Source organism: Microcebus murinus, chromosome 10 (genome assembly GCF_040939455.1).
Source record: "Microcebus murinus isolate Inina chromosome 10, M.murinus_Inina_mat1.0, whole genome shotgun sequence".
NCBI classification, from domain to species: domain Eukaryota; kingdom Metazoa; phylum Chordata; class Mammalia; order Primates; family Cheirogaleidae; genus Microcebus; species Microcebus murinus.
In genome coordinates this window covers 71,422,059-71,447,683 of record NC_134113.1, presented here as the reverse complement: position 1 = coordinate 71,447,683, position 25,625 = coordinate 71,422,059, and the positions used below count along the sequence as shown (strand labels likewise).

Genomic DNA, 25,625 nt, shown 5'->3' with positions numbered 1-25,625 from the left:
TTCCGCCCAGCAATACCGATTTAGGGCTTCTGGCCCCTAAAACTACGAGAAAATAAATTTCTGTTCTTTTAAGCCAGCAAGTTTATAGCAATTCATTACAACAGCCACAGGAAACCAATACAGGAACACTGTCCAATCTCCTTCCCAATGAGACTTTCTGGGGCCACCCTCTCCTTCTCTCTCTCTCCCTCAACCCTAAAGCTTCTATCACCTTGGCTTCTGCTTCCAAGTCCCAACTACTATCTTGACCTTAGGTCTCATAACAGGTCTTCCTACCTCCCATCTCTCGGTTCATTCACCAAGATGCCTCCAGGAGAACGCTCTCTGCAGTAAACACCCGAGCAAATGGTACCCTGGACTAAAGCCTGCTACCTACAGAAACTCCAAACTCCTTAACAAAGTACTAAACATCTGCCACATTCTGATCCCCAGCTATGTCTCCAGTTGAACCTCTATCCATATTATTTCTTAAAGACTTTGCTCCAGATTCTAGACTCTTTGCAATCCTTCAAACTAATCCTGCCTCACACTTCTCTATACTCCTATTTTACTCACAGCATTCTCTTTCCAGAAATATACTCAACAACCCTTTTCCAGCTAGGAAATGTGAATTCTCTTGTAGCATCTCCCATTGCAGTGCCCTAGGCAGGCAGAACTGATTCTTTCCTTGTGTATGCCCCATCACACTCAACTTGAAACTATATCACAGATTCCACACCTAGTATTTATTTACTGAGCCAAGTGCCACCAGGTGCAGTACTGAGTACTTTAAATAAATTGTTTCATTTAACCCTCTCCGTAATCCTACCCAGTAGCAATTATTAGCAGAATCCATTATCCAGATGAGATAATAAAATTCAGAGAGGTTAAATACAGTGTCCAAAGTCACAGAAATGGTAAGCACTTAAGGAGCATTTTTAATTTTCAATGTCTATATTGGTTAAACTGATTATTTGTCTACATTATTGATAACAAAATTAAATGAGCAGCAAATAATGTTATTATTTAGTATCATTTTGGAGACTCTTGGGAATAAGATATAAAACAAAACAGTATTGAAAAGATAAAAATTAAATTATCTTTACTTGCAGAAGATTTCATTTTGTGCAAAGAAACGAGAATTAACTAACAAAATTAATAATAAAATTCAGTAAAGTGGTTGGAGGCATGATGAATATATAACAGTCAATAATTTTCTTGGGTATCATCTGTTAATAACTGTCCTATCCAATCAAGCTTTTTGGTAGTTGCTTTCAGTTGTTGAAGTATATAAGGGCTATACCGCTCTCACTATAACCTCATATGCACAAATGGTATATGCTACCATAAAAGGAGGTCTCAGACCAAATTTTGCCAAAGTGACAAACTCATTAGCAAGTAAGACCTAAAACACAATATGCTCCATAAGTTTAATCAACTTTCAGCTCCCTGTTCTTTCAGGCACTCCAAATAGCACCTTAAGATGATATTCTGGTGACAAGATTGACCTGACTTCTGGTCAGATCAGTGTAGACAATTCTCTACACAATCAGTACCCATGACCTAAGAGGTCCCTGAGCCTAAGGCACACTCTAAATGACATAACCACAGGGCTCACTAGGCATGTATGTCTTGTTCACTTGGGCAATATTTCTAGCCAATCCACAAAACCTTTCTTTATAAAAGCTTTATTCAGATATAATTCACATACCATAAAATTCACCCTTTTAAAGTGTACAATCCAGTGGTTTACATTATATTCACAGAGTTGTGCAACCATCACCACTATCTAATTTTTCCTCTCTCCCTTACCCAAACCACCCTGAATCCCTTAATAGTTACCCCATATTACATTCCCTCCAGCTCCTGGTAACCACTAATCTTTCTGTCTCCATGTATTTGCCTGTTCTAGACATTTCATATAAATGGAATCATACAATATGTGCTTCTTTAAGTTAACATGATGTTTTTAACATTCACCCATGTTGTAGCGTGTATCAGTAATTTATTCTTTTTTATTTCCAAATAACATTCTATTGTATGGATATATCACCCCTTTTGCTCATCAATTCATAAATATTTGGTTTATTAATATTTGGGCTATTATGAATAATACTGCCATTAACATCATGTACAAGTTTTTGTATGGACATACAGTTTCATTTATCTTGGGTATTTACCTAATGGTAGAATTTCTGGGTCCTATGGTAACTCTATTATTAACATTTGGAGGAACTATCTAACTAGTTTCCAAAGTGGCTGCACTATTTTACACTCCTACCACCAATGAGGGTTCCAATTTCACCATATCCTCTCCAACACTTATTGTTGTCAGTCTTTTTTGTTATAAACATCTATAAGGGTATCAAGTGGTTAATCCACATATCTGATCAACATATGTTTCACCAGTTAAAAAAAAAAGTCATTTCTAACATCCACAGTAATTACAAAACCCTCTGATGTTAATAAAAGGTAGTATAACAGTTTGGAGTAGCCACTTCCAGAGTGTGAGGTACTGATTAAACTCAAATGCTAACTCACCACATCCAAAATATGTAGATTTGATTGAGATACTTGGGATTTAACTCTACAAACTAACACACACATCTATATGACACTTTCTGCTGAAATATTTTAAAGTAAATTAAAGAAAATATATCATCCAGAACTAATTGAAAAAAACTACAAGAAATGTAAGAGACTCTTTTAAAATTTGAACAGGAAGGATACATTCTAAGCTTTACGCAAAGCTTAGAGAAAACATTAATTTATATAATACTGACTGCATTTTAAAATTCTATACAGAAAATGACACAATAAAGTTAAAATACATTTGTCCCACATATCACAGATAAAATGTTAAGGCTATAAATATACAAGGCATTCTCTAAATTAATGAGAAAAATATAAACACCTCCAAAAGGAAAATGAGGTAAAGGAGTAAATAGGCATTTTATAAAAGAAGAAATACAGTTGGTCACTGAAAATATCAAATAAAGTTCACCTTCAATAATGAGTGATGACAAGCAAATGAAATAAACAATAATAGAGTGTTTTACTGTGAGATAGACAAATATTAGCTGCACAAATTGGGCTCATTTAGTAGTAAGTGACAGAAAAAAAGGAAATTTATGGTGAAAATACAGAGATGTTTCATGAAGCCTAGACTCAGGCATGTAGCTGACCATAAGAGAACTAAAACAAGGACAGAAACATTAAAAACCTGTTTTTCTATATGCATCTACTATCCATTTCAATATTTGTTAACTGATTCCGCTATCTCTCTGGTCTATATGGTGGGAAACATAGATGCCTAGAGTTCTTAAGTTTTACATTTTATAATTCTATCACCCGCTTCATTACAATTACCAAATATCATGGGTTTACCCTCCCTTGGCAGAGTGCCCACCTTTGACCCAATCAACTGTGGTTGAGTGTGTAAATCCCTAAATTGAGTGAAGTAATACACTGTGATCAAGGGGAAAGGTCACATTCATTCAAAAATATTTATTTTTTCTTTCAATGCTGTTTTATTAGACATCTATTATGTGCCAGGCACTGCTCTAGGTACTAAACATAGAGCAGGGTATGTCAATGAGTTTACTTTATAGAAGAAAGGAGAGATACATTCTTAGAAGACAGCCAATTACATTTCTGTTAATGTTAAGAATAGCCGAGACATTGAAATCGAGTGATGTGAAACAGTGCTTGGGAGGCTCACTTCAGGGAAGTGAGAAAGTGACATTTGAACCAAGAATTGAGAATTCAGTAAAAGAAGGCAGGCATGGGATAATCTGGTCATAGTGTTCCAAGAAGATAGTATAACAAGTGCAAAGGCAGGAGACAGAAGAAGAAAGTCAGATAGTCATAAGAATTAAAGTGAAGAAGTAGAGACCTTACTTTTACAGGGCTGCACAAGATGTATGGTCACATATGAATTCACAGTGAAATCTTGTGAATGTCATGTGGAATGTCAGTGTCCCGAAAAAGAAGGCCTATGCAATTTTTTTTTTTTTTTTTTTTTTTTTGGAGATATGGTCTAGCTCTATTGCCTGGGCTAGAGTGCGGGGCATCACCATAGCTCACTGCAGCCTCCAATTCCTGGCCTCAAACAATCCTCCAACCTCAGCCTCCCAAAGTGCCAGGATTACAGGCATGAGCCACTGCTCCCAGGCAAGGCTTGTGCAATTTGGGAAAAAAAAAAATCTATTATCCACTTTACCAATATTGGAGAGTCTGGAGTCTGTGAGAAGACTGACATTCTGCTGAAACCAGGTAGAAATCTATTTTCATATATTTTCCAGGGTTTAAAAATATTTATCAAGGCCGGGCACAGTGGCTCATGCCTGTAATCCTAGCACTCTAGGAGGCCAAGGAGGGTGGATCGCTCAAGGTCAGAAGTTAGAGACCAGCCTGAGCAAGAGCGAGACCTCATCTCTACTAAAAAAAGTAGAAAGAAATTAGCTGGACAACTAAAATATATATAGAAAAAATATTAGCCGGGCATGGTGGCGCATGCCTGTAGTCCCAGCTACTCAGGAGGCTGAGGCAGAAGGACCATTTGAGCCCCAGAGTTTGAGGTTGCTTGAGCTAGGCTGATGCCATGGCACTCTAGCCTGGGCAACAGAGTGAGACTCTGTCTAAAATATATATATATATTTATCAAAATGAAAAATGTGCATTCTTTTAGATATGTCAATCTAGTTTCTGGAAAATATAGTCTAGGATTTTAAGCATAGGAATAAAAAGATGTCTAAACAATGATATTTTTCTCACTTATATAATTATATATTATATATGTATTATAATTATATGATTATAACCCTTTTGCTTATAATTAAGAAACCTTGGGGAAAATGAAATAGTCATCAAGTGAAGACTGATTAAAAAGATTATATTCCAACTAAATTAATGTTGTAAATGAACCATCTAAGTGATAATTTAGCATCTAAGAGAAAGCAGAATACAGTCATTACAATTATAGACTTGGGAACCACCAGTTCTACCGCTTACTAGCTGTGTAACCTAAAAGTCTCTCTGCCTCAGTTTTCTTATCTGTAAAAAGAAGATGACAATCTTATCTACCTCAGAGAGTTGTTTAAAGAGTAAATGAGTTTGTAAATAGCACTTAGAACAACACTCAGCATACTGTAAACACTAGAAAAAATATCTAGGGGAAAAGGTAAACAGAATATTGTACAGTGGTTGTGTAAAGCCCTAAACTGAGTGAAGTAATTATTGTGGTCAAGGAGAAAGGTTACGTTCATTCAAAAATATTCATTCATTCTTTCTTTCAACACATATTTACTGGACATCTATTATGTGCCAGGCACTGTTCTAGGCACTAAATACAGAGCAGTGCCTAAGAACAGAAAAGCCCTGACCTCAAAGAGTTTACTTTTTAGAAGAAAGGAGAGATACAATGTGAGCCTTAGGCTAAGTGGGCAATGCTGCTCTTCCAAGTCCCTATTTGCCTCCATGAAATCAAAAGGGGCCAAAGAGCCTCCTGGCAAAATTAAAAAGGAATTCTTATGATGTATTTCTGCAATTGCACTGTTGGCCCCAGCTGGGGTCTGATGGAAGGAAAATACAACAGGAGCCCCTGAGAGGAATCTGTTTCTAGAAGAGGTTGAAGCTCACATTGGAAAACCAGATTCAAACACAAGGCCCTGACCCAGACATTCCGGAACCTGGAACTGTAGGGTGTGCAAAATAAAGCTGTGAATATGTGGATTTAAAGAACTGAGAACATCCAGAGAGTTTTCACTGAGGGAGACTCTTGACTAGAAATGCCCCTGAAGGGACCATGTAGAACCACAAAGATCTGGTAAATCAAGAAAGACAAGCACCAGGAGGCAATGAGCAGTGTTACAGAGACAGCAGGGACAGAAGGCAGCAAGACCCTGCGCCAGGCCTGCAGCAATAGGTCATTACTGCAGCTTCCCCGTGGCACTGTCAACAACGACATTTTAAGAACAGCAGTGAGGGCTCCATGGAGGCAGAGAGAAAGGAAAAGGGGTTTACTGAGCTCACAATTGAGCTCATTCACTTGGAGAGGTGCTCTCTAGGCAGGGGCACAAGGCCTGCAAAAGGGAAGTCAGGTTCCGATATTAATATCTGGAATGGAAATCCAAGGAAAATCTAGACTTCCATCTTTTCTAAGTCATTGTACCATGAATATGAATGAAAATATACTTTATATATATCTAAAAAATGCAGAGAGAGATCTGCTTGGCATGACCTATCACTGGGTAAGGAAGCTGGGGTGGTTTGTACTTTCTCCTCTGTTCATTTCAACATAGTTTGGTTTGTTTTTCTGTATATTTTTACAACAATCAGGTTGCACTTTTCTAAAAATTACAGATTTTTTTCTTTAGAAAGCCTTCATTACCTTCATGATGTGAGCCACCATTTTCCAACTATTTCAGTTGAATGCCAGTATAAAAATAAGAGTCCCTTGCTAAGTGACAGAAACTTTCAAAATACTTTATTGATCTTATCTCATACAATCCTCATACAACTGTATCAGAAGGAATGTATAAACAGAAGCACAAAGAGATTTACTGACTTATCTGAACTCTCATAGTTGATAATGTATGGAGCTGCAGTTTAAATCCAGATATTCCTAGCTCTAAACTTTTACTGTGCCCCAAATACATTACACCATTTCCCTCGTTACGCTGTAACACTTGAGATTACACATCATTTTTCTAAATCCCTCTTCCTGCCCATTCTAAAAGTAGTAACCACATTTCATTTCAACTCATTTGCTAACAACTAATGGAAGATGAGCTTTCACATATTTATACAGTTAGCTGGATCAGGTGTCTTTTAGAGTTTACTGCTTTTCCCAGAGTGAATGTGGTGGATCACAGGTCCAAGAAGCAAAAACTGATGGTTGTGATGGGTCCGCAAATCAACATGAAGTAGAAAGCTGGACGTTAATACCACTCCACCCAACATCAGTTCAGATATTGCTGCCTTCCAAGCATCACTCCCAAAATACTGTATAAAGCCAGGATGAAGGAGACATGGCTAAGCAACTGCCTATACCTGTTGCATTCAGTTATTTTTTTATATGTATGATTTTTTATGATTTGACTATACGACTAGGTTTCCTTGCTTTTTGTTTCTTTGTCTATTACCTATTAAGAAATAAGCTGCTTCTACAAGAGGGGAAAAGTCATGCATCTTCAGGCTCAACATTTCAACATTTCAAAAGAAAATCTTTACCTGCACAGGGTTGTCCTGAGTCAGCTCTTTTTAGGATCCGCAAATCAAAACACAGGCAATGCCAATGAGAACGATAATATGTCTACCAAAGGTAAGGCTAGATTTGGCAGGTTTGTTTTTTTTTTTTTTTTCCTCCAGATTTGAAGCAATATATTCTGTAATTTCTTTGCATCATTGAACAACTCAAATGTACCTAAGAGCAACCTGGGCTTTGCAGACTCAACAACAGAATTTAAACAAGAGCAGGAACTAATCTGGAATGGGAATTTGTAGGTAAGCATAAATGGCTAGCTGAGATGGGGACAATGAAAATAATTTTCTAATATTTATCTGTCATCCCCATCACAGGTGATTAAACAAGAAATGTGCCCCTGACTCAAAGGCTCTCATCTAGATCTAAAAAAAAACAAAAACAGAAACAAAAAAAACAAGAACAAGATCCTCAGTTGCAACTATGAACCCTTGCTACATACAATTCTACAAATCATAAAAAATAACAATGCAATGGGCATGGGCAGTTGCTTAGCCATGTCTCCTTCCTCCTGCCTTTATACAATTGGTTTTTGCAACTCAGTTGATACTACACCCTTTCTTGCCTTTAGGTCTTCCAGTCACAGTTCATCGTTCATGGTTTATGTCTTCACTTGAGACATTCCGCTTTGCTTTTTTCTGCTACCTATTTAATATATAATTATTAAGCACTTTCTATATGCAAGATACTGGACTAGAAACTAAGTGGAATGCAAAGGTGAATGAGGCAGAGTTCCTGTCCTATGAGCAGGTATAGTTTAATAGCTGTCTGACACTCATTCAAATGTTTATTCAATAAGCACTAAGTTACTAAGGGCCAGAAAAAGGATTTGGTGTTGGAGACTGTGCTATGAACACATGGGCTCCAGGCCCTAGATAATTTATATTCCATTAAGGGACAGATTGGTAAACAAATATGTGCAGTAAACTGTGGAATATGTATAATGAATTTATTACAGATTAGAGAAAGGGAGGAGTAGTTAATTCCATCTGAAGGATCAGGGAAACTCTTCTTAGTTAGAGTGATGCTTGAACTGAGTAGAGTCCATCAGGTGAGAAAGCAACGTGAGGCAGAACTATTCCCACCACACAGAACCAAGGTGTGCCCACCATGGTTTTCTCAGGAAATGCAAATGATCTGAAATGGCTGAGCATTTATGAGAGCATTTAGAGGGAACAGTGGAGCAGGAGAGGGTGGTGGGACACAAAGAGAAAGAGATGAGGCTGAAAAATCAGGTCAGGGTTTGGAGGATCCTGATGGACTTATTATACAGGCAATTAAGGGTTTTAAAAAAGAAAGTAAGAGTATGGTGGTACTTGTCCTTTCTGAGTGGGCCTCTACCAGCGCAATGCACAGGGTTCATGGAGAGGAGGAAGGGGGTTGGCTAGAGTAAGATTTGAGGTTGGAAGAGTCAAGGAACTTGGTCTCTGCAAAGGTCAGACTGGTCTGAACATGGTCAGCAGAACTGTCAGTGTGTTAAAGAGATGATATGGGGCCGGGCGCTGTGGCTCACGCCTGTAATCCTAGCTCTTGGGAGGCCGAGGCGGGCGGATTGCTCAAGGTCAGGAGTTCAAAACCAGCCTGAGCAAGAGCGAGACCCCGTCTCTACTATAAATAGAAAGAAATTAATTGGCCAACTGATATATATATAAAAAAAAAAATTAGCCGGGCATGGTGGCGCATGCCTGTAGTCCCAGCTACCCGGGAGGCTGAGGCAGAAGGATCACTCAAGCCCAGGAGTCTGAGGTTGCTGTGAGCTAGGCTGACGCCACGGCACTCACTCTAGCCTGGGCAACAAAGCGAGACTCTGTCTCAAAAAAAAAAAAAAAAAAAAAAGAGATGATATGGAAGCAGAAGAAACAGGAGGTCAGGGCTTGAGGTTCAAATGATAAAATTGTATTGGGGGCACAGAGAAAATGGTAGGGAGGACTTAGTCCTTTATAGTGAAACAAACTGGAATTTTCAGGAGTGTCCATAGGATAGAAAAACCTGAGGCAACTCCGATGACACCCGTTGTTGAGAATAGCTGGTTTAGACCATGCTCCCAGAATGAAAATGATACAACCACACAATAATTGCATTTTTTAAAACCACAGCATTGTATATGTATGCTGGGAATTGTTCATCAGTCATTATCATTATCATCATCACCTTGTATTAAAGTACTTTACCCATTTATTGCCCTCATTAAAACAAAGTGCCTTTATAATTTTGGTTTTTTTCTAATTTTCTAGTTACTGCCATTAATGAGGTTCGTGTCTCTGGGAAAACTTGATGTAATCAGGCATGGCAACATTTTTAGGCTAAATATAATCAATTAAGCACTTAGATACTTCAACTGTATTAGAAGCACTTAGGAAATTACTTAGACAATCCAAGAAAACTTGATAGCCACACAAGTGTAAGAAATGACATGATTTATGGATAGTGAGGTGACTTAAGTGAACTTGCTCATTTTTTACTTAGGCACATGAAAACAAGTTGTTTTCATCCTTTTTTCTATAGAAAGCATTGTTTTCTCTTCTATCTTCTCATTATTGACACTTTTTTTTAATAGTTGGATTTTGGCTTTTCTAAAATTTTGTTTTGTACTTTGTGGCCCCAAATTAAAATTAGTGGCACAAATACATAGGGTCTGGACAAAAGTGCATTAGCACATACGCAGCTTACTGCTTCCTCAAGAAGCCAGACCACCAAATGGCTCTTCTTACCCTAAATGATTCCCAAGTGAAACCATCATGTGCCACTGCATTTTATCAGTTCACCAAGTAATTTATTAGAAATATTTTTCCCCAAGACAAGATCTTTTTTGGGTAAAAGATTTTGTTCATTTATTTTCCTATTTAGATATGCTATATGGGATATCATATATGCAAATTCTATTGCTTCTCTTTTTGTATAGAATTCATCCCAGATTAAGTAAGAAAACCATCTGTCAGTATTTACAAGGCACTGTGTCCACTTCTAAAACTAGCTTTGCTCTGCTTGGAGACAATGTAAGTTAATTCAAAGTTATTTGTTTCTCTTTTATTCACAAATAAAACTTTGTAACTGTAAACTACAGTTAAATAATTATATTTTTATTAAATTGCATTGGCAAAATCATAATATTCTTACTATGTATGTAAACTATATATATTTAAAGGTCTAAACATATCCAAATTCAGAGATGCGCAGGTTCATTCTTCCAATCTGTCTACTAAGAGGCAAACATTTATTGGAGATATCTTATGTGCAAAACACAAACTTTCATTTTGTAATAATCAATGATAAAACAAATAGGCACTTTTAAACTTGGTTGGGGAGATAGACATGTAAAAACTAAATAACCTTAAGTCAGAATAAAATAAAAGGACTGTAAAAGAAGTGTGGTGTGGAAACTCAAAGGAAAGAATAACAATTAACCTAATGAATCTGGTGAAACAGCATGGATTGCAGGAATCTCATGAAACATCAAGGGCTGTCATAAGTGGGGTAAACCTTGATGACCAACCAAGGACAGACACAGAAATGGGGGGAAACCTTTTCAAGCTCTAGGAAAGTACCAACAATGGTGGGAAGTGGGAATATACATAAGAAGTTTATGGATTAGCAAGTACTCCACTTTGGCTAGTGTCCCTGTCTGAGATGAGACTGGAAAGGATGTCTGGGCAGGATGAGAACGTAAGATGAACACCATGCCAGGTTTATTTTGTGAACATTGAAGCATTGTAAGTTTCTGCAAAAGGAAAACAATCACCCAATTCAACCTTCCTTTAGGAAGCTAACTACAAAACATGTGAAGAATGGACCAAAGAAGTTCATTTTACAGTCACAGAGAATAATTCAGGGAACATTTTAATAGTCTGGGGGAAAATGACAACTTTCTGAACCAGAGTGGTGGCAGCAGAAATGGAAAGGAGGTGACAGACACTTTAGAGAATGGAATAAACAAGGCTCAGTGACTAGTAAGGTGATTTACAAGGGAAGTACTAAAACCATTCATAAAGTTTATGAAATATAGTAAGTCAGGAGTTATAGTGACAGAGAAGGAACAGCATATGTGCCACATGGTATTGGTTTACTTTATTCCAAAAGTCAATTCTTCTCCACAAAGTCCCCTAAATCCTTCCAGACAATACTTCAGGCAGCCTACACCTAGTAGCAAGTGATCAGAGTTAGCACAGAAGATTAAAACCATTTGACATCTCTAAACTCTATATTTGTCATGTAGACATAAATAATAATTAAAAACTCACATATTATAAAAGTAAATTACATGAAAGGCACAGATATCTATCAGTATCAAACACCATTCATTTCTATGAACAAAGCTCGCTACAGATTCCTGTCGAGAGGAAAAACTAGAACAGCAACAGCAGAACTTGACATCCCTTTGGGAGAATATTAAGAAAATGAGGACTTTGAAATAGTGAGTGCTTCGCATTAGAAATAATCTGCCATAATGTTCTCTAAAAAAAAAAATTTCAGATACTAGAATTAAGGCCTAAGTTTTCAGAGTCTCGAAATTGTCACACTAAGGCTTAAGAGCCTGTCTAGAAAATCATGTGTAATATGGCAAGAAAGTTATATTGTGTTGGGGGAAATTAAGGTTTTCTAAATACACATTAATAATACTATACTCTTCCCTGTTAATTTTTCTTCATTCACTTCCTTTTGTTAAAATAGAAAATTCAAAGTTAATAAATAATTTTCCATGGTCTGAAAGCTATTCATTAAATAGTACTATATATCATTTTACTCTATATGCATATTATTTGAGAAGATATTCTGATTAAAATTTGTAAATCAATATCATTTTAAATACACTAAAATGTATTCATCAATAGAGGAACTGTCTATTTAAAACACATCCTAAGATAAATGGTGGGATTTAATTAAACTAAAAAGTTTCTGCATAGCAAAGGAAATAATCAACAGAGTAAATAGAAAGCCTATAAATTGGGAGAAAATATTCATAAACTATACATCTGACAAAGGGCTACTATCCAGAATCTACAAAGAAAAAAAACAAATCATCAAGAACAAACAACTCACTCAAAAAGTGGGCAAATATATGAACAGACTCTTCTCAAAAGAAGACAGGCAAATGGCCAAGAAATACATGGAAAATGCTCAACATCACTAATTATTAGGAAAATGCAAATTACAACAATGATGAGATACCACCTTACTCCTGTCAGAATGGCTGTTATTAGAAAGTCAAAAAATAATAGATACTTGCACAGTTGCTATGAAAAAGGAACATTTATACCCTGTTGGTGGGAATGTAAACTTGTACAACAGCTATGGAAAGCAGTATGGAGATTCCTGAAAGAACTAATAGTAGACCTACTATTCAATCCAGCAATCTCACTACTGGGTATCTACCCACAGGAAAAGAAGTCATTTTATAAAAAAGACACCTGTACCTGAATCTTTATCACTGCACAATTCACAATAGCAATGTTATGGAATAAAATTAAGCACCTATCAATTCATGAGTAGACAAAGAAAATGTATACTATGGAGTACTACTCAGCCATAAAAAGGAATGAAATAATTATTTTGCAGCAACTTAGATGGAACTGGAGACCATTATCCTAAGTGAAGTATTTCAGGAATAGAAAAACATGTTCTCATTTTTAAGTGGGAGCTAAATGAAAGATATATGTGGTCATAAAGAGCAGTAATGGACATTGGAAACTAAGGGGAGGGTGAGGGAGGGTAAAAGCTAAAAATGTACCTATCCAGGACTGTGTACACTATTGTAATAACAGGTACACTAAGAGCCCTGACTTCAGCATAATACAATTTATCCATATAACAAAAAAAACCACTTGCACATCCTAGATCTTTTGAAATAAAAAAATTAAATTAAAAAAATAAAAAACTGTATTCTAAGATAAATGTGGTGAAAGGTAAAACATACTTTTTGTTTGTTTGTTTTATTATATACATAAGTTAAACCTGGTGTAGCTAGTTTTCAAATGATCATTGATAATCGCAAGACTTCCTTAAATTGGAGCACACCTACTTTTCTTATCAAGGTACAGCTTCTCGTGTCATAGAATTGTAAAGCTCCAAGTAACATCACAGCTCATCTAGACTAGGAACTCAACCTTTCTATAGGAACTAAGATCCAGAGAAATGGCATGATTATCAAAGGTCACAGAGCTGGTGTCAGAAACAGAATGAAAGCGCAGGTATCTTACACCACACCTTGTTGGAGTATTCCATAAGGAAGCAAGATGCCATATAAATGACATTCCAATGACAAAGCAATTCAAGTGGAACAAACAAATCATTATAAGTCAAATCTTGAGTTAAAATCAATCACCCTTTAAGTAGTATATTTCAGACTTGTCTCAAAAAATTATTTTTAAATTCACTAATTTAAGTTACCAATTAAGAGAAGAGTTCACTAATAACTTTATATTGATTATGCCTCCTTTTCCCAATGCCTACAAAGAGGCTTTGGATGAAACCACAGGCATAAAAATCAATTGTAATAAACTTTGTAATAACTCTGCTTCCACAATTAATTTGAAAGTTGAGATATCAAATTAAGTCCAATAATAAGCTGTGTCCAAAATAGTAGGTAATTTAGATGGATTTAGTAAACAAAGAGTTATTATTCTGGTGTAGCTCTCAAGTATCTTTTAGTCTTGCTCACCTGCTCTCATTCTAGCTCTCTCTCATATTCTTTGCTATCATAGCTGGGAACCATGAAAATCTATTGAAGACATTAAAGAAGAATTATTAAGTTACTTCCAATTACTTAGAAAGCCACAAATAATGTGATACTCTTTTTATAGTGGTCCACTTAGATAGATTTGTAGAAATGCTCACAGAGTTATATACATTGAGATGACACAGTAACAAGCGCCTGTAGGCAGTGATAAACAGTAATGTATCTCAAAATGGTTCTAAAACCACTGTTACGCCAACTAAGGCTGAGAAATGTGTTGGTTTCAACCAGTAATGGCAATTATAATCATATCTCTGGTTCATTACACTCTGACATTTGAGATCATTCTTAATAAAATTAATGTGTCACTTGTTACTTATTTTACACATATATATAAAGAGAGAGTGCACAGCTAATTAGCAAGGTAAAAAATACTGACTTTTACGAACTCATGTCACAATTCATACAGCTCAGAATAAATGTACTGACATTTTTCAATAACTAAGTAATTATTTTATTTGCATGGAATTCTGAAGAACGAGTTGGTCGTGAAGGGAAACTCTGCGATTAAGTATTACCGAGAAGCTAGCAAGTTAAATGGTCACTTCCCCGTTATTAAGAAAGCAGTGGACTGAAATGGTAGGGCCTGAGGTTACTTCTCAACTCCACTGGTAAATGTGAATGTCACATAGTCAATTCAATTAATTTTTCCCTTTTTCTCATTTACCCCAGTCCATCACCTTTCTCCAGCGTTTAGCTTTCATCTCACCCGGCCTGCTTGTTCCTAGTTAAATGGTCCTCTCATTACTTCATTTCCATAGCTTCATTAGGTAACTGAGCGCCAGTAAAAAGATAAAAATCAATACTTGAAAATTAAACATCCAATCATTAAAGTTTCTGCCCCCACTCCGAATTGCTCTCTTCAAAGCTCTCACTGATGAGGACAAAAAAACACAAAAGAATTCTGTGATTCCCATACTCAGAGAAATATTTCCTTTGTGGTACAGTAGTGTTGATATCATTTATTGTAATTGTGTCCGCAAGCTTTGTTAGTTTCTTTTCCCTTGCTAACACACTGATTTTGACATAAAATAAAACCCCACCCTTCAAGCCTAGCTTAAAGATTTTATGGAAGAGTGACACTATAGCTAGTGGGTATACGCACACACTAAGAATTAGACACATATGGATTAGAAACTCAACTTCACCATTTACTAGATGCATGACTTACACCGAATTACTTAAACTCTCTCTGAACCTCAATTTCACCTGTAAAATGGAACGTAGCATCACCTGTCTTACAGAATTGGTTGTAAGGACTGAGTAAACTAGCCTATGTTAAGTGTTTTACACATTGTGTGACACAATTAGACGTTGACATTAATTTAAAATAAAATATATTGCAAATGTCCAAGGCTTTCATGTTTCTTGGCTTCATTAAAAGAGCTTACATTTGAAATCTTTTACTGTCTAATAAATAGAAATATTTCCCAGGAACTATCAATGTGTTTTGTTTCTTCAGAGTTTTAGGAAATCAATTGGTGATTCCCTCAGAATGTTTGGAGCATTATTCTTCATAGAACAACCTGACAAAATACTTCACAATTTGAAAAAGAATGTCTAGTAGCTGTTGTGTCTGGCTGGAGAGGCAATAACACTTACGGATGTCGTAAATTTGCATAGGGTATTGTGTGTCAGGCAGTGAACATCAGCTATTGGGCCAAGGTACCCTCTAAATGCACCTTATTTTATTACTGGCAATAAATGCCACCCTCCTTCAGCCTATGTTGTCATCTACTAAATATCTGTTCTATCACATGGCCAACATGAAAGAGGTATGGTAAATGACAGCCCCTTCATTTCATTGGTCAGATACAATAAAAGTGCTAGAATGTTTTTTCGTTCCAAAACCTTATTATGATAGACTACTTCCTACCTGTCAAACCCCCTAAAGCCACCCATCCAATTGTGTGTCTTGGCAAGGGTGGGTCTATGGGGTTTAATCTGTAGAAAATAAGTTCATTTCCAAACCCACACTATTCTGACCACTGTTTTATTCTACACCCTCTCCACGTTGAATTATTCAGCCTGGGAAGACAGGCAGCTTTGTAATTGTCACCTTGTTTCTATGTTTCCTTGGCTCCCCAAATTGACTGTAAATTTTTCCAAAGCACTGGTACCCTCTTCTATGTTGCTTGTATCCCATGCAGTAAAACAGACTAGCAGCTTTGAATCGCTTTTCCTGTGACAGGCATTGTGCTGGGCACTGTACAAGACTTTATTTCACTTAACTTGTCCAACTATCCTGAAAATTTGGTTTTTAAATCATGTCTATGTTACTGATTAGAAAATGATATTCCAAAAGTTGAAATGAATTAATTAAAATAACATTCCAAAAAGGTATAAAAATGGAATTTAAATATATCTGTCTGACTCCTAATTCCATTTTCTTGCTGCTGTACTCTGCTGCCTCGAATTCTCGCTAATCTCTAAATGCAACTTTCTAATGGGGGAATAAAAGTATTTGGAAAGGTGCAGCCACTAGTTTAGCTTTGAATCTGCTTATTTGAATAGGAATAGGGGCAGGGGGAAATAACCAAAACAAGCCATTAAAATCCTCTTGAGAAGATAGCTTATTAATAGCTTCAGCTCTAGAAAACCATCCCCAAGAAAAAAAAATCAGAGATGATATTAAAATGTTTCTGAATAAGAATACTCAATTTAGCATTGCTTTGAACAGCAACTTTGTGAATTAAATTTTGGAAAATATAAGGTAAGTTAAATAAATATGTATACCGATAAAATAGACTACACAGACATGGAAGGTTGTATTTTCAAAGACTAATGATAGCAACATATTCATGATATAATATTAACAAAAAAGTACAGAAGATATATTGTATAGAATTATATTCTATATTATATTCACAATATTAATATAACATTACACATTATATATGTGTATATACACAGAGACTATAAATGTGATATAAATGAGAAAGAAAGGAACTCATTTACTCATAATTTAACAGAATAGTGGGTGATTTTTATTTTTGTATTATATCCTTTCGTGTTATAATTGCTGAGTGCTTAACTAATGTGATAAAGCAGTGTTTTAACTCATTTACATGCATTAACTTATTTAACCTTCAAAACAAATATAAGTAATAGAGGCTATTATTATCCCCACTTTACAGATGAGGCAACTGAGGAACAGAGAGATTAAGTAACTTTCCAAGGTTTCAGAGACATTAAGTGGAAGAGCTAATCTAACTCCACACCCATGTTCTTCAAGGTTTAGTAAAACTGGCTCAAATAAGCAAGTGAAAACACAGGCTAAGAGCTGAATGAAATGCCTTTGGGGGGAATTGTATTTCTTCTCTGTCCCGAGTAAACTGAAGTGGAGATGCAGACTTCTGCCTATTAGACCACAAGCGACTCACCTAAAGGAGCACAAGACAGCTGTTATCACCCTCTCTGTGGGGCCCTGCCTTGTAAATTGCTTCCAGACTAGCATTCTCCACACACCAGGGCTGTGTCAGAGCCCTGTAGGCCCACAGGCTAAAAAATGCAAGGCAGACCGAAATATTGGTGAAACAACCACCCTAAGGCATCTTTCTGTAAAGTTATACCTGGGCAACTCTCACATTTAAGACTTCAAAGTCACAGTTCAGAAATGCTCCTAGGTAAAATTTTCCTGAAACTCTGGGGCTAAGACAAACCTAAATATGGCCCAAAAAAGCACTATGGAGTGACTACAGTCTTGAACCACAGGATCGCAAGAACTGCAGAGGAATAGGATGTTATGGTCCACAATTTCACATCGGTGTACCTGTCGTATGCCTCATTAATAGTGTTAATAGGCATTCTAATACCCCTACCTTACAGTACCATTATAATTTATCAGTTCAAAACATCACTTCAAAGGTAAAGTGTGCCTAAGAGATGAACCAATGTGGACTAAGGTAGAACCCCCAACTGTGTTTGAACATTTTGATTCTCTTTCATCACAGATAATTAGAACATCACAGGCATCTGCTTCAAAATCAGCCAATTCTAGTTGTACCTGTCAGATTCTGTCTCTTGGAATCTGAATTCGCTTTCGCGGGCAGTCAGTTAATCACTAAGTGTAACCTGTAAACTTGCAAAGGATAAGCCATCAGTGGACAGAGAAATAAGTAAAAGAAAACAACTTCAAAGTAAGAGAAGAATAAAGGAGAGGGAGAAATTAAAAAGGATATAAGATTTCAACTGCAATACACTTGCTGTCACAGACTTTCGTGGATAATAAAATCATGGGATCCCACTTAGCCCGGTAGAAAAGCAAGACCAGAGACAATGCTAAACTTGACATATCACTTCCGACAGCAGCAGCCTGAAAAACAGTATTACAGACTGAATGCTTGTGTGTCTCCTAAATTCATATGTTGAAATACTAACCCCCAATGTGATGGTATCAGGAGGTACAGCCTCTGGGAGGTGATTAGGTCATGAGGATGAAGCCCCCACGAATGGGTTTAATGCCCTTATAAAAAGGACCCCAGAGAGCTCCCTCACCCTCTTTCTGCCATTTAAGGGTACAGCGAGAAGTCAGCAGCCTATAACCTAGAAGAAGGCCCTCACCAGAATCCTACTATACTGGCACCCTGATCTTGGACTTCCAGCCTCCAGAACTGGGAGGAATAAGTTTCTGTTCCTAACAGGCCATCCAGTCTATAGTACTTTGTTATAGCAGCCAGAATTGACCAAGACAAACAACAATTATTTTCCTTTGTATGATGCTTTACCTTTTACAAGAAGCTCATAAACAGTGATGGGCAAGTATATATTTAAAAACATACTGTCAAGAAAAAAGTGGAATGTGTGTGTACATTTTACTGATACATTGGACATGGAGCTTAGCACACAATCTTAAATAAAAGATACATAGTACTTTTTATTGTAAATTCCAGGGAGCCAATTGATTCCCACAGAATGCTTTCTTAAGTGTAGATAACAAAACAACATATCAAGCCTTGATTTGCAGTGTTTGCCAATTTCCATGGTGTAAATATTCCCACTATGGCAGATTTCAAGCTGCCAATGTAATGTATATGGATTGGGAAGAGAAGAACAGTAACACACCATTGCATAATATTTTCACTACATAGATAAAAAAGATAGAGCATAGATGATGGCAAAGAACACAGATAATAGTAAAATGTAGTAAAATAATTGGGGAGTGATACTTTTGAGTATTTCTTAACTTTGTTTTTAATATATAAAGTGTATCTAATTTAATTTTTAATAATCACTTTATTTAACCACTGGCTCACAAATTCCTGTCTCAAACCCATTTAAGCCAATTCCAGCATGCCATCAAAAAATATCCTCCTAGGCCAGGCACAATGGCTCGCACCTGTAATCCTAGCACTCAGGGAGGCCGAGGCGGGAGCACTGCTTGAGCTCAGGAGTTCGAGACCAGCCTGAGCAAGAGTGAGACCCCCATCTCTACTAAAAAGAGAAAGAAATTAACTGGAAAACTAAAAATACATAGAAAAATTAGCCGGGCATGGTGGTGCATGCCTGTAGTCCCAGCTACTCGGGAGGCTGAGGCAGAAGGATCGCTTGAGCCCAGGAGTTTGAAGTTGCTGTGAGCTAGGCTGATGTCACAGCACTCTAGCCCAGGCAAGGGGGTGAGACTCTGTCTCAAAAAAAAAAAAAAAAAAATCCTCCTAATATCTTAGTGGGCACATATTCCTAACACAGATCAAAGGACTACGGTCACAGAGCCACTTACTTATAAAACCAGTAGATTAAAAATATTAACATGTATAACCAGCACATGGTGAACTGTTAAAAGTCCAGATTCCTGGATTCCATTCCCAGAGATTGTGATTCAATAAATCTGCTATGGCAGGGGTCCCCAACCTTTTTGGCACCAGGGACCGGTTTCATGGAAGACAGTTTTTCCATGGACTAGGGGTTGGGGCATGGAGCTCATGCAGTGGTCCATGGCCCGGTTGCCATCAGAAGGCTGACCAGTACCAGGCCACAGTATGGGGGTTGGGGACCGCAGGATCTATAGGACCTAGGAGTGATATTTTAACAGGAAAACCATTGTCCCCACATCGGATGATTCAGTTAGAGAATTACAAGTAACAAACATTTATTAACTACATATTCTGTACCAAGCTCAGAATACAGTACATGGACATAAAAGGGACAAAACTTGCCCTCAAAGAGAACACAGAGACCAAGAATTATAATACACCTACGATACTGGCACATACTAGCTACTTACGGAATACAGAAAAACCCAGAGTTTGGTCCACTAGGATAAGCACACGTGCTTTGGGACTGTCCCTCTTGTGCATGTGTTATGACCACATCCATTTTGCATGAGTCTGGGCATACAGTAAGCACCAGTTTGTTAGACTATATTCAGTCACAGAGTTCACGTGAGGAGTAATGGATACGAGGCAAGAGAGTTACGCCAGGTTAGAAAGGGCTCTCTAGAATGCCTAGCTCAAAGTAGGCACTCAATCAATTTCCACTTCATATTCTTCCTTCCACATTAGTGTTTAAAACCACTGTTATTACCACTACAGGATTATTGCTGTAAAAGGATATGCACTTGATAGCTAATATACCAAGCCTAGAAATACACAATGCTCTCACTGCTTTTATAATTGATAAACCGATTTCTCAATCAGAGAAAATGACAACAATCACCAAAATAGTGCAATAAACCAAGGCCCCAGGGAAAACAGGTTATTACTGAGTATTTTTCCCATCGATTTCACCTCATATACTATATTAATCTGTTTTCAAAATAAAATGGAAATGTTATGTTAGTTTATCTTTCCAAGGTTGTATCATGTCAGCCATGGACATGTTAATTAGGTGAATTTAAAAATCAACAGATTTGTATCATGAAGGAAAATGAATGCAAGAGCTAGATAATGGGCAAAAGAGTAAGGAAATCAAATAGTAGGAGCTTGCCTGGAGATAAATACAGCTATAAAAGTATACTTGTCACCATCCCAACACACCAAGTGCACAGACACTACAAAACCTCCATGTGTACTGCCCTTTCCCTAATCCAAATGGCACCCATCCATCTTGTCTCTGCTACAGCCCCATTTCCTCCTTGTAAAATATTCCAAGCAGTCTGCTGCTCCACAGTGATCCCTTTCCTCCTTATGCATGAGCCTCATCTTTTGAATTTAGTCCTACGTTACCATGTCTTATATAATGTTTCTCTCCCAACCAGATTTTACATGTTCAGAGAAGAGACGTTCTCTTGCCTTCCTCATGGAGCACAGCATAACCCTAGACATGTCAAACACACTCAGACACTTGGTGGGTGAGTGGATGAAATGATTTCCATGAATTATATTTAGCTTCAAGTTGTAAATGTTGATCCTTCTCACGTTCCCCAAAAGGAAGATGAAACCCTGGGGCGGATGATGGGAGGTTGCTTGGTGAGCACAATATGCATTGCTTCAGTGATGGATGCACTGAAGACCCTGACTTTACCACAGTGCAATGTGTCAGTGTAAGAAAACTGCACGTGTACTCCATGGATATATAGAATAAATTAAAAATAAATGGGAAAAAAAGAAAACTTTGTCATAAAGCTTTTGATGATAGGGGACCGTGAAAGGAGGTTATCAAAACAAGATCTTATTTCTGAGATTGTTTCTGAAGTGCCAGCAAACCATCAGAGGTCTCTGATAGAGTAAGGCAAGGGAATTCCTTGCTGTGCTCGCCCATAAAAAGACTGGGAGGCCTACGACTGTGCTTTATTGCTAAGTGAAATCCCTACAAACATCCTAGAAAACATGTTCTTTATGTACATCGAAGAAGAAATAGAAAGAGGGAACTGGTATCCCAGTGCTGACTCTATCCCTGTTTTCTTTAACCAATAGATTGCTGTTCAAAAGAGAGGGATTATTTTCAGAAATCCATAACTAAATCATATATGATACATTTATGCAACAAATGCTATTTCTAATATTATAGCTAACATTTTTGAAAATATTCTTTTGTTTCATGCAATGTCTGAGCACTTTTCACATTTTTAAAACCCTGATAACACTCTATGTAACTTAAATACCGTAATTAGCCTCATTTTTTGGAGATCAGGAAGCTTCGATGAACTAAATAAGAACTTACTGCAAGTTAAGAGGAATAAGTCACAAAGCCAGAATTCGTACTCAGGTCTCTGATGCCAAAGCCCAAACTACACTACCTCCTGTGGTTATGAGACCCAATTCTCAACAATATACAAATAAATTAACCCATCTTTTTAGGAACTACTGAACCTATTCCAAAAGCAGTAACTTGGGAATTTAATTATGTTTCCGTTTGCCCAAAAGATGCCTTTTACATCAAACATACCAACAAGTAAATGGTAAGTTGGGTCAGGAGAAACTCAATTAAACAATAGACTAGGCCGGGCGCGGTGGCTCACGCCTGTAATCCTAGCTCTCTGGGAGGCCGAGGCGGGCGGATTGCTCGAGGTCAGGAGTTCGAAACCAGCCTGAGCAAGAGCGAGACCCCGTCTCTACTATAAATAGAAAGAAATTAATTGGCCAACTAATATATACAAAAAATTAGCCGGGCATGGTGGCACATGCCTGTAGTCCCAGCTACTTGGGAGGCTGAGGCAGGAGGATCCCTTGAGCCCAGTAGTTTGAGGTTGCTGTGAGCTAGGCTGACGCCACGGCACTCACTCTAGCCTGGGCAACAAAGCGAGACTCTGTCTCAAAAAAAAAAAAAAAAAAAAAAAAAAAAAAAAAAAACAATAGACTAAGCACCAGTGGCTCCGGTAAAGATGCTTAACACTACTTGAGTTTTCTTTCAGGATTTTTTTCTTATTTAAAATCTTAAAAATGATAAACAAGTTGCCAAAGCAATGGTACCAAAAAAAAGGCTGGAGGAAGGGGATCTCCAAGGTCTGAGGTAGCAAGCTGAGACAAACTGTCCGAAGTCCATTGGCTTCAGCATCCCGATAGCAAACAAGCATCCGAAAAAGAGGTGGTTAAATGTGGACCCTACTGGCAAAATGACCAGCTAAGGTATAATTTCCTCATCACTCCAAAAGAAATTATAAGACGTTCAGATTTGATTGACACTATTCTTTTATCTTCATTCCAAGAATCGTCCACATGCCAAGCAGACTTTGCAGGATGTGGAACAGAGAATAAGAACTCCAGAAAATGCCGGGATTGTAGGACTTTTGGCTAGCTATTATCTATATATATATCAATAACTTCCCTGTAGCATTCAAGCCAGCTTCAGAGGGAAGAACAGTAAATTGTCTAAAAGGAGTTTTCTGCATAGCTTCACTTGTTCAACTGACAGAAATCTCAGGCAGCACTTGTAGCAGGGAGCGCAATAAGGAAACCGCTTAGTGTTAGCTATCATTATCAGTGCTATATTCCCACAGTCTGAGATCAGCCTTAAGAGGAAGCAAGCAATCAGGTGACAGTCTGAGAGGTCGCTAAAGGCTATCCCATATCCCCAAATACCTCCACCGGAGTTGCTGGTGATTGAATTTCAAAAAAACAAAAACAAAACATTCCTCTGGTTTTTAGGCTTAGTTTATGAAAATACAAAATCAAAGTTGGTGAAATTCTTAACTTCAGGGTTTGTGTACAACGAAAATTAAACCCAAGTTTATTAGATTTCTTCAAGGCAAGTTTTGCTAAGGAAAGGAAAGGGAGGATTCGAGGGCATAAAAACAATCTTGGCACGGAAATGGATAAATGAGAGAGCTTTCCACTGACTACAGACCGGAGCATGCAAACAAGGGAGTGGGCTCCAGAATCAATATACTTCGCCAATTGGCTGCCAGGACCCATTTAGCATAGTCCACCCACCTCCTGCTCACAAGCTCCTGTGGTACAGCAGTTGTCGCTGCTTTATTTACAGGGAAATTGACCCAAAGAGTGTCGGGAAAAGGAGTTTGGAATTTACAGCCCCTTGGACGGGGTTGAGAGTCTGCTGTTGTGAGCACTCACTCGCGTCTGCCTGCAAAAAAAGTCATGACTTCCCAGACCGTAGGTAAAGGCACGGATTTGCCCGCAAGGAGAGCAGGAGCTCCAGCGTCTACCTATCGGGCACCAGGCGACAGCCCGGAAGGGTGGCGGGGAGCCCGCGGAGGGCTCCAGGAAGTGGGTGGGGAGGAAGCTGCGGAGGCTGGAGCCAGCCGCGGCAGCAGCAGCGCTGCACGCGCCCAGCGCAGGGAGTCCCAGGCCGCTGCGCGCAGGGTCACGAGCGCTTTTGGCACCGCTGTCCCCTTCCATTCCCGTCACCACCCACCCATGCAGATCAGTTTTGGGAAGTTAAAAAAAAAAAACAGGGCTCGCAAAGTGGGCGGTGGCCGGGATTCCCGCAGCTGAGTCACAGCGCAGCCAACTTTTTTTTTTTTTTTGCAGCGATTCCCAGAAAGAAAATTTAAAAAAAGTCTCAGTTCCGGAGCCCACCCGTTCGCTTCTGATTCCCGCTGCCCGCTCTGTGTCGCTCGACCCGGGGCATAACTCGAGCCCCGCGACGGGGGTGTTCCCCACACGGCGCGCAACTTCCCGACGGCGCAAAGCCGCGTGGCGCCCCGAGCGCAGCCCCGGGTGCAGCCACTAACCCCGCAGAAGGGACGACTGAGGCAGGGGAAGGGCTGCGTCCTCACCTGCAGGACACGGACACCTCCACCCGCGTGGCCGGGATGGCCGCGCTCAGCTGGTTCAAGTCCCCGATGCCCGCGGTGCTGGTGTAGCGGCTGTCCATCTTGGGCGGGGGCGCCTGGCACTCGTCCGGCGCCCACATCCAGGGCTCGGGCACACTGAGGGCTCCGAGCCTAGCGCCCGTCACTCCGGGATGGGGGTTGAGGGTGGAGGCAGGGGAAGGAGGCGGAGGCAGCGCGCGGGAAGGGGGAGGAGGGAGGAGGCGGACCTCCGCGCCGAGCCGCGAGGGAACCGCCAGCCAGTCCCGCGTGAGGCTGCAGCTGCCGGGCAAGTGGCGCGCGGGGCTCCCGGCTTCCCTGCCCCCTCCTTGCAGGCGGCAGCCCCGGCGGAGGACACACTCCCCGGTCCCCTCTAGGCTCCGGGCGTCAGGCTCCGCCAGTCCCCGGTGCAGCCTGGAGAGGCAGGTGACTGGCACCAGACGGAGACCCCTACCGTCTAGGTGGGCAAGGCGAGCGGTTTAGGCTTTGTCTCCGCCCCTGCACGCCCACGCCCGCCTCCCGGGCCGCGACTCCTTCCTCCTGTCAATCAGGTGTGGACGGGAAAGTCACGCAGTTTCCTCTCCTGGGTTGGAAGCTGGGAAGTGCGGGCGCCCCTGCCAGGTCCTAACTGTCCCATTGAAAGTGCACCCCTCCCCACCACGCACTGGGTCCTCGCCCCACCCTGGGAGCCCGCAGGGGTCCCTCCCACCGTGTCCTCGGGCAGAAGAGACGGGTCCCCGCTCCAGTACTGTCCACCCTCCGCCACTTGAAACTTAGAGGCGAAAGGACATGGTGACGATCTCCAATCTTTGGTTCGCGGTGGCAGAGTGGCAGATCAATATATGGGACAATCGGGGGCGGCAGTGGACTGTAAGGTGGAAGGGAAAAAAATAACAATTTGGGATTTAAAAGGGCTCAATCTGCATCCCGTCCTCTCTCAGTTCTTTGGAGCTTGCGGGTCTAACGGAGCCAACTGTGCTACAGTCAAGGCTCTTCTGGGTCCC

The 25,625-nt window shown here is 39.3% G+C and overlaps 1 protein-coding gene across 1 annotated transcript in view; it reads right to left on the bottom strand.

The window, feature by feature from the left end:
* CPNE8 (copine 8) overlaps nucleotides 1–24,884 on the bottom strand; it is a 191,248-nt gene extending 166,364 nt beyond the window's left edge. Inside the window, exon 1 of the mRNA XM_076007487.1 lies at nucleotides 24,589–24,884. Coding sequence (XP_075863602.1) covers nucleotides 24,589–24,725 — 137 coding nt within the window. The 5' untranslated portion in view covers nucleotides 24,726–24,884. The remainder of the gene's footprint in view (nucleotides 1–24,588) is intronic.
* Nucleotides 24,885–25,625: the final 741 nt, after the last annotated feature.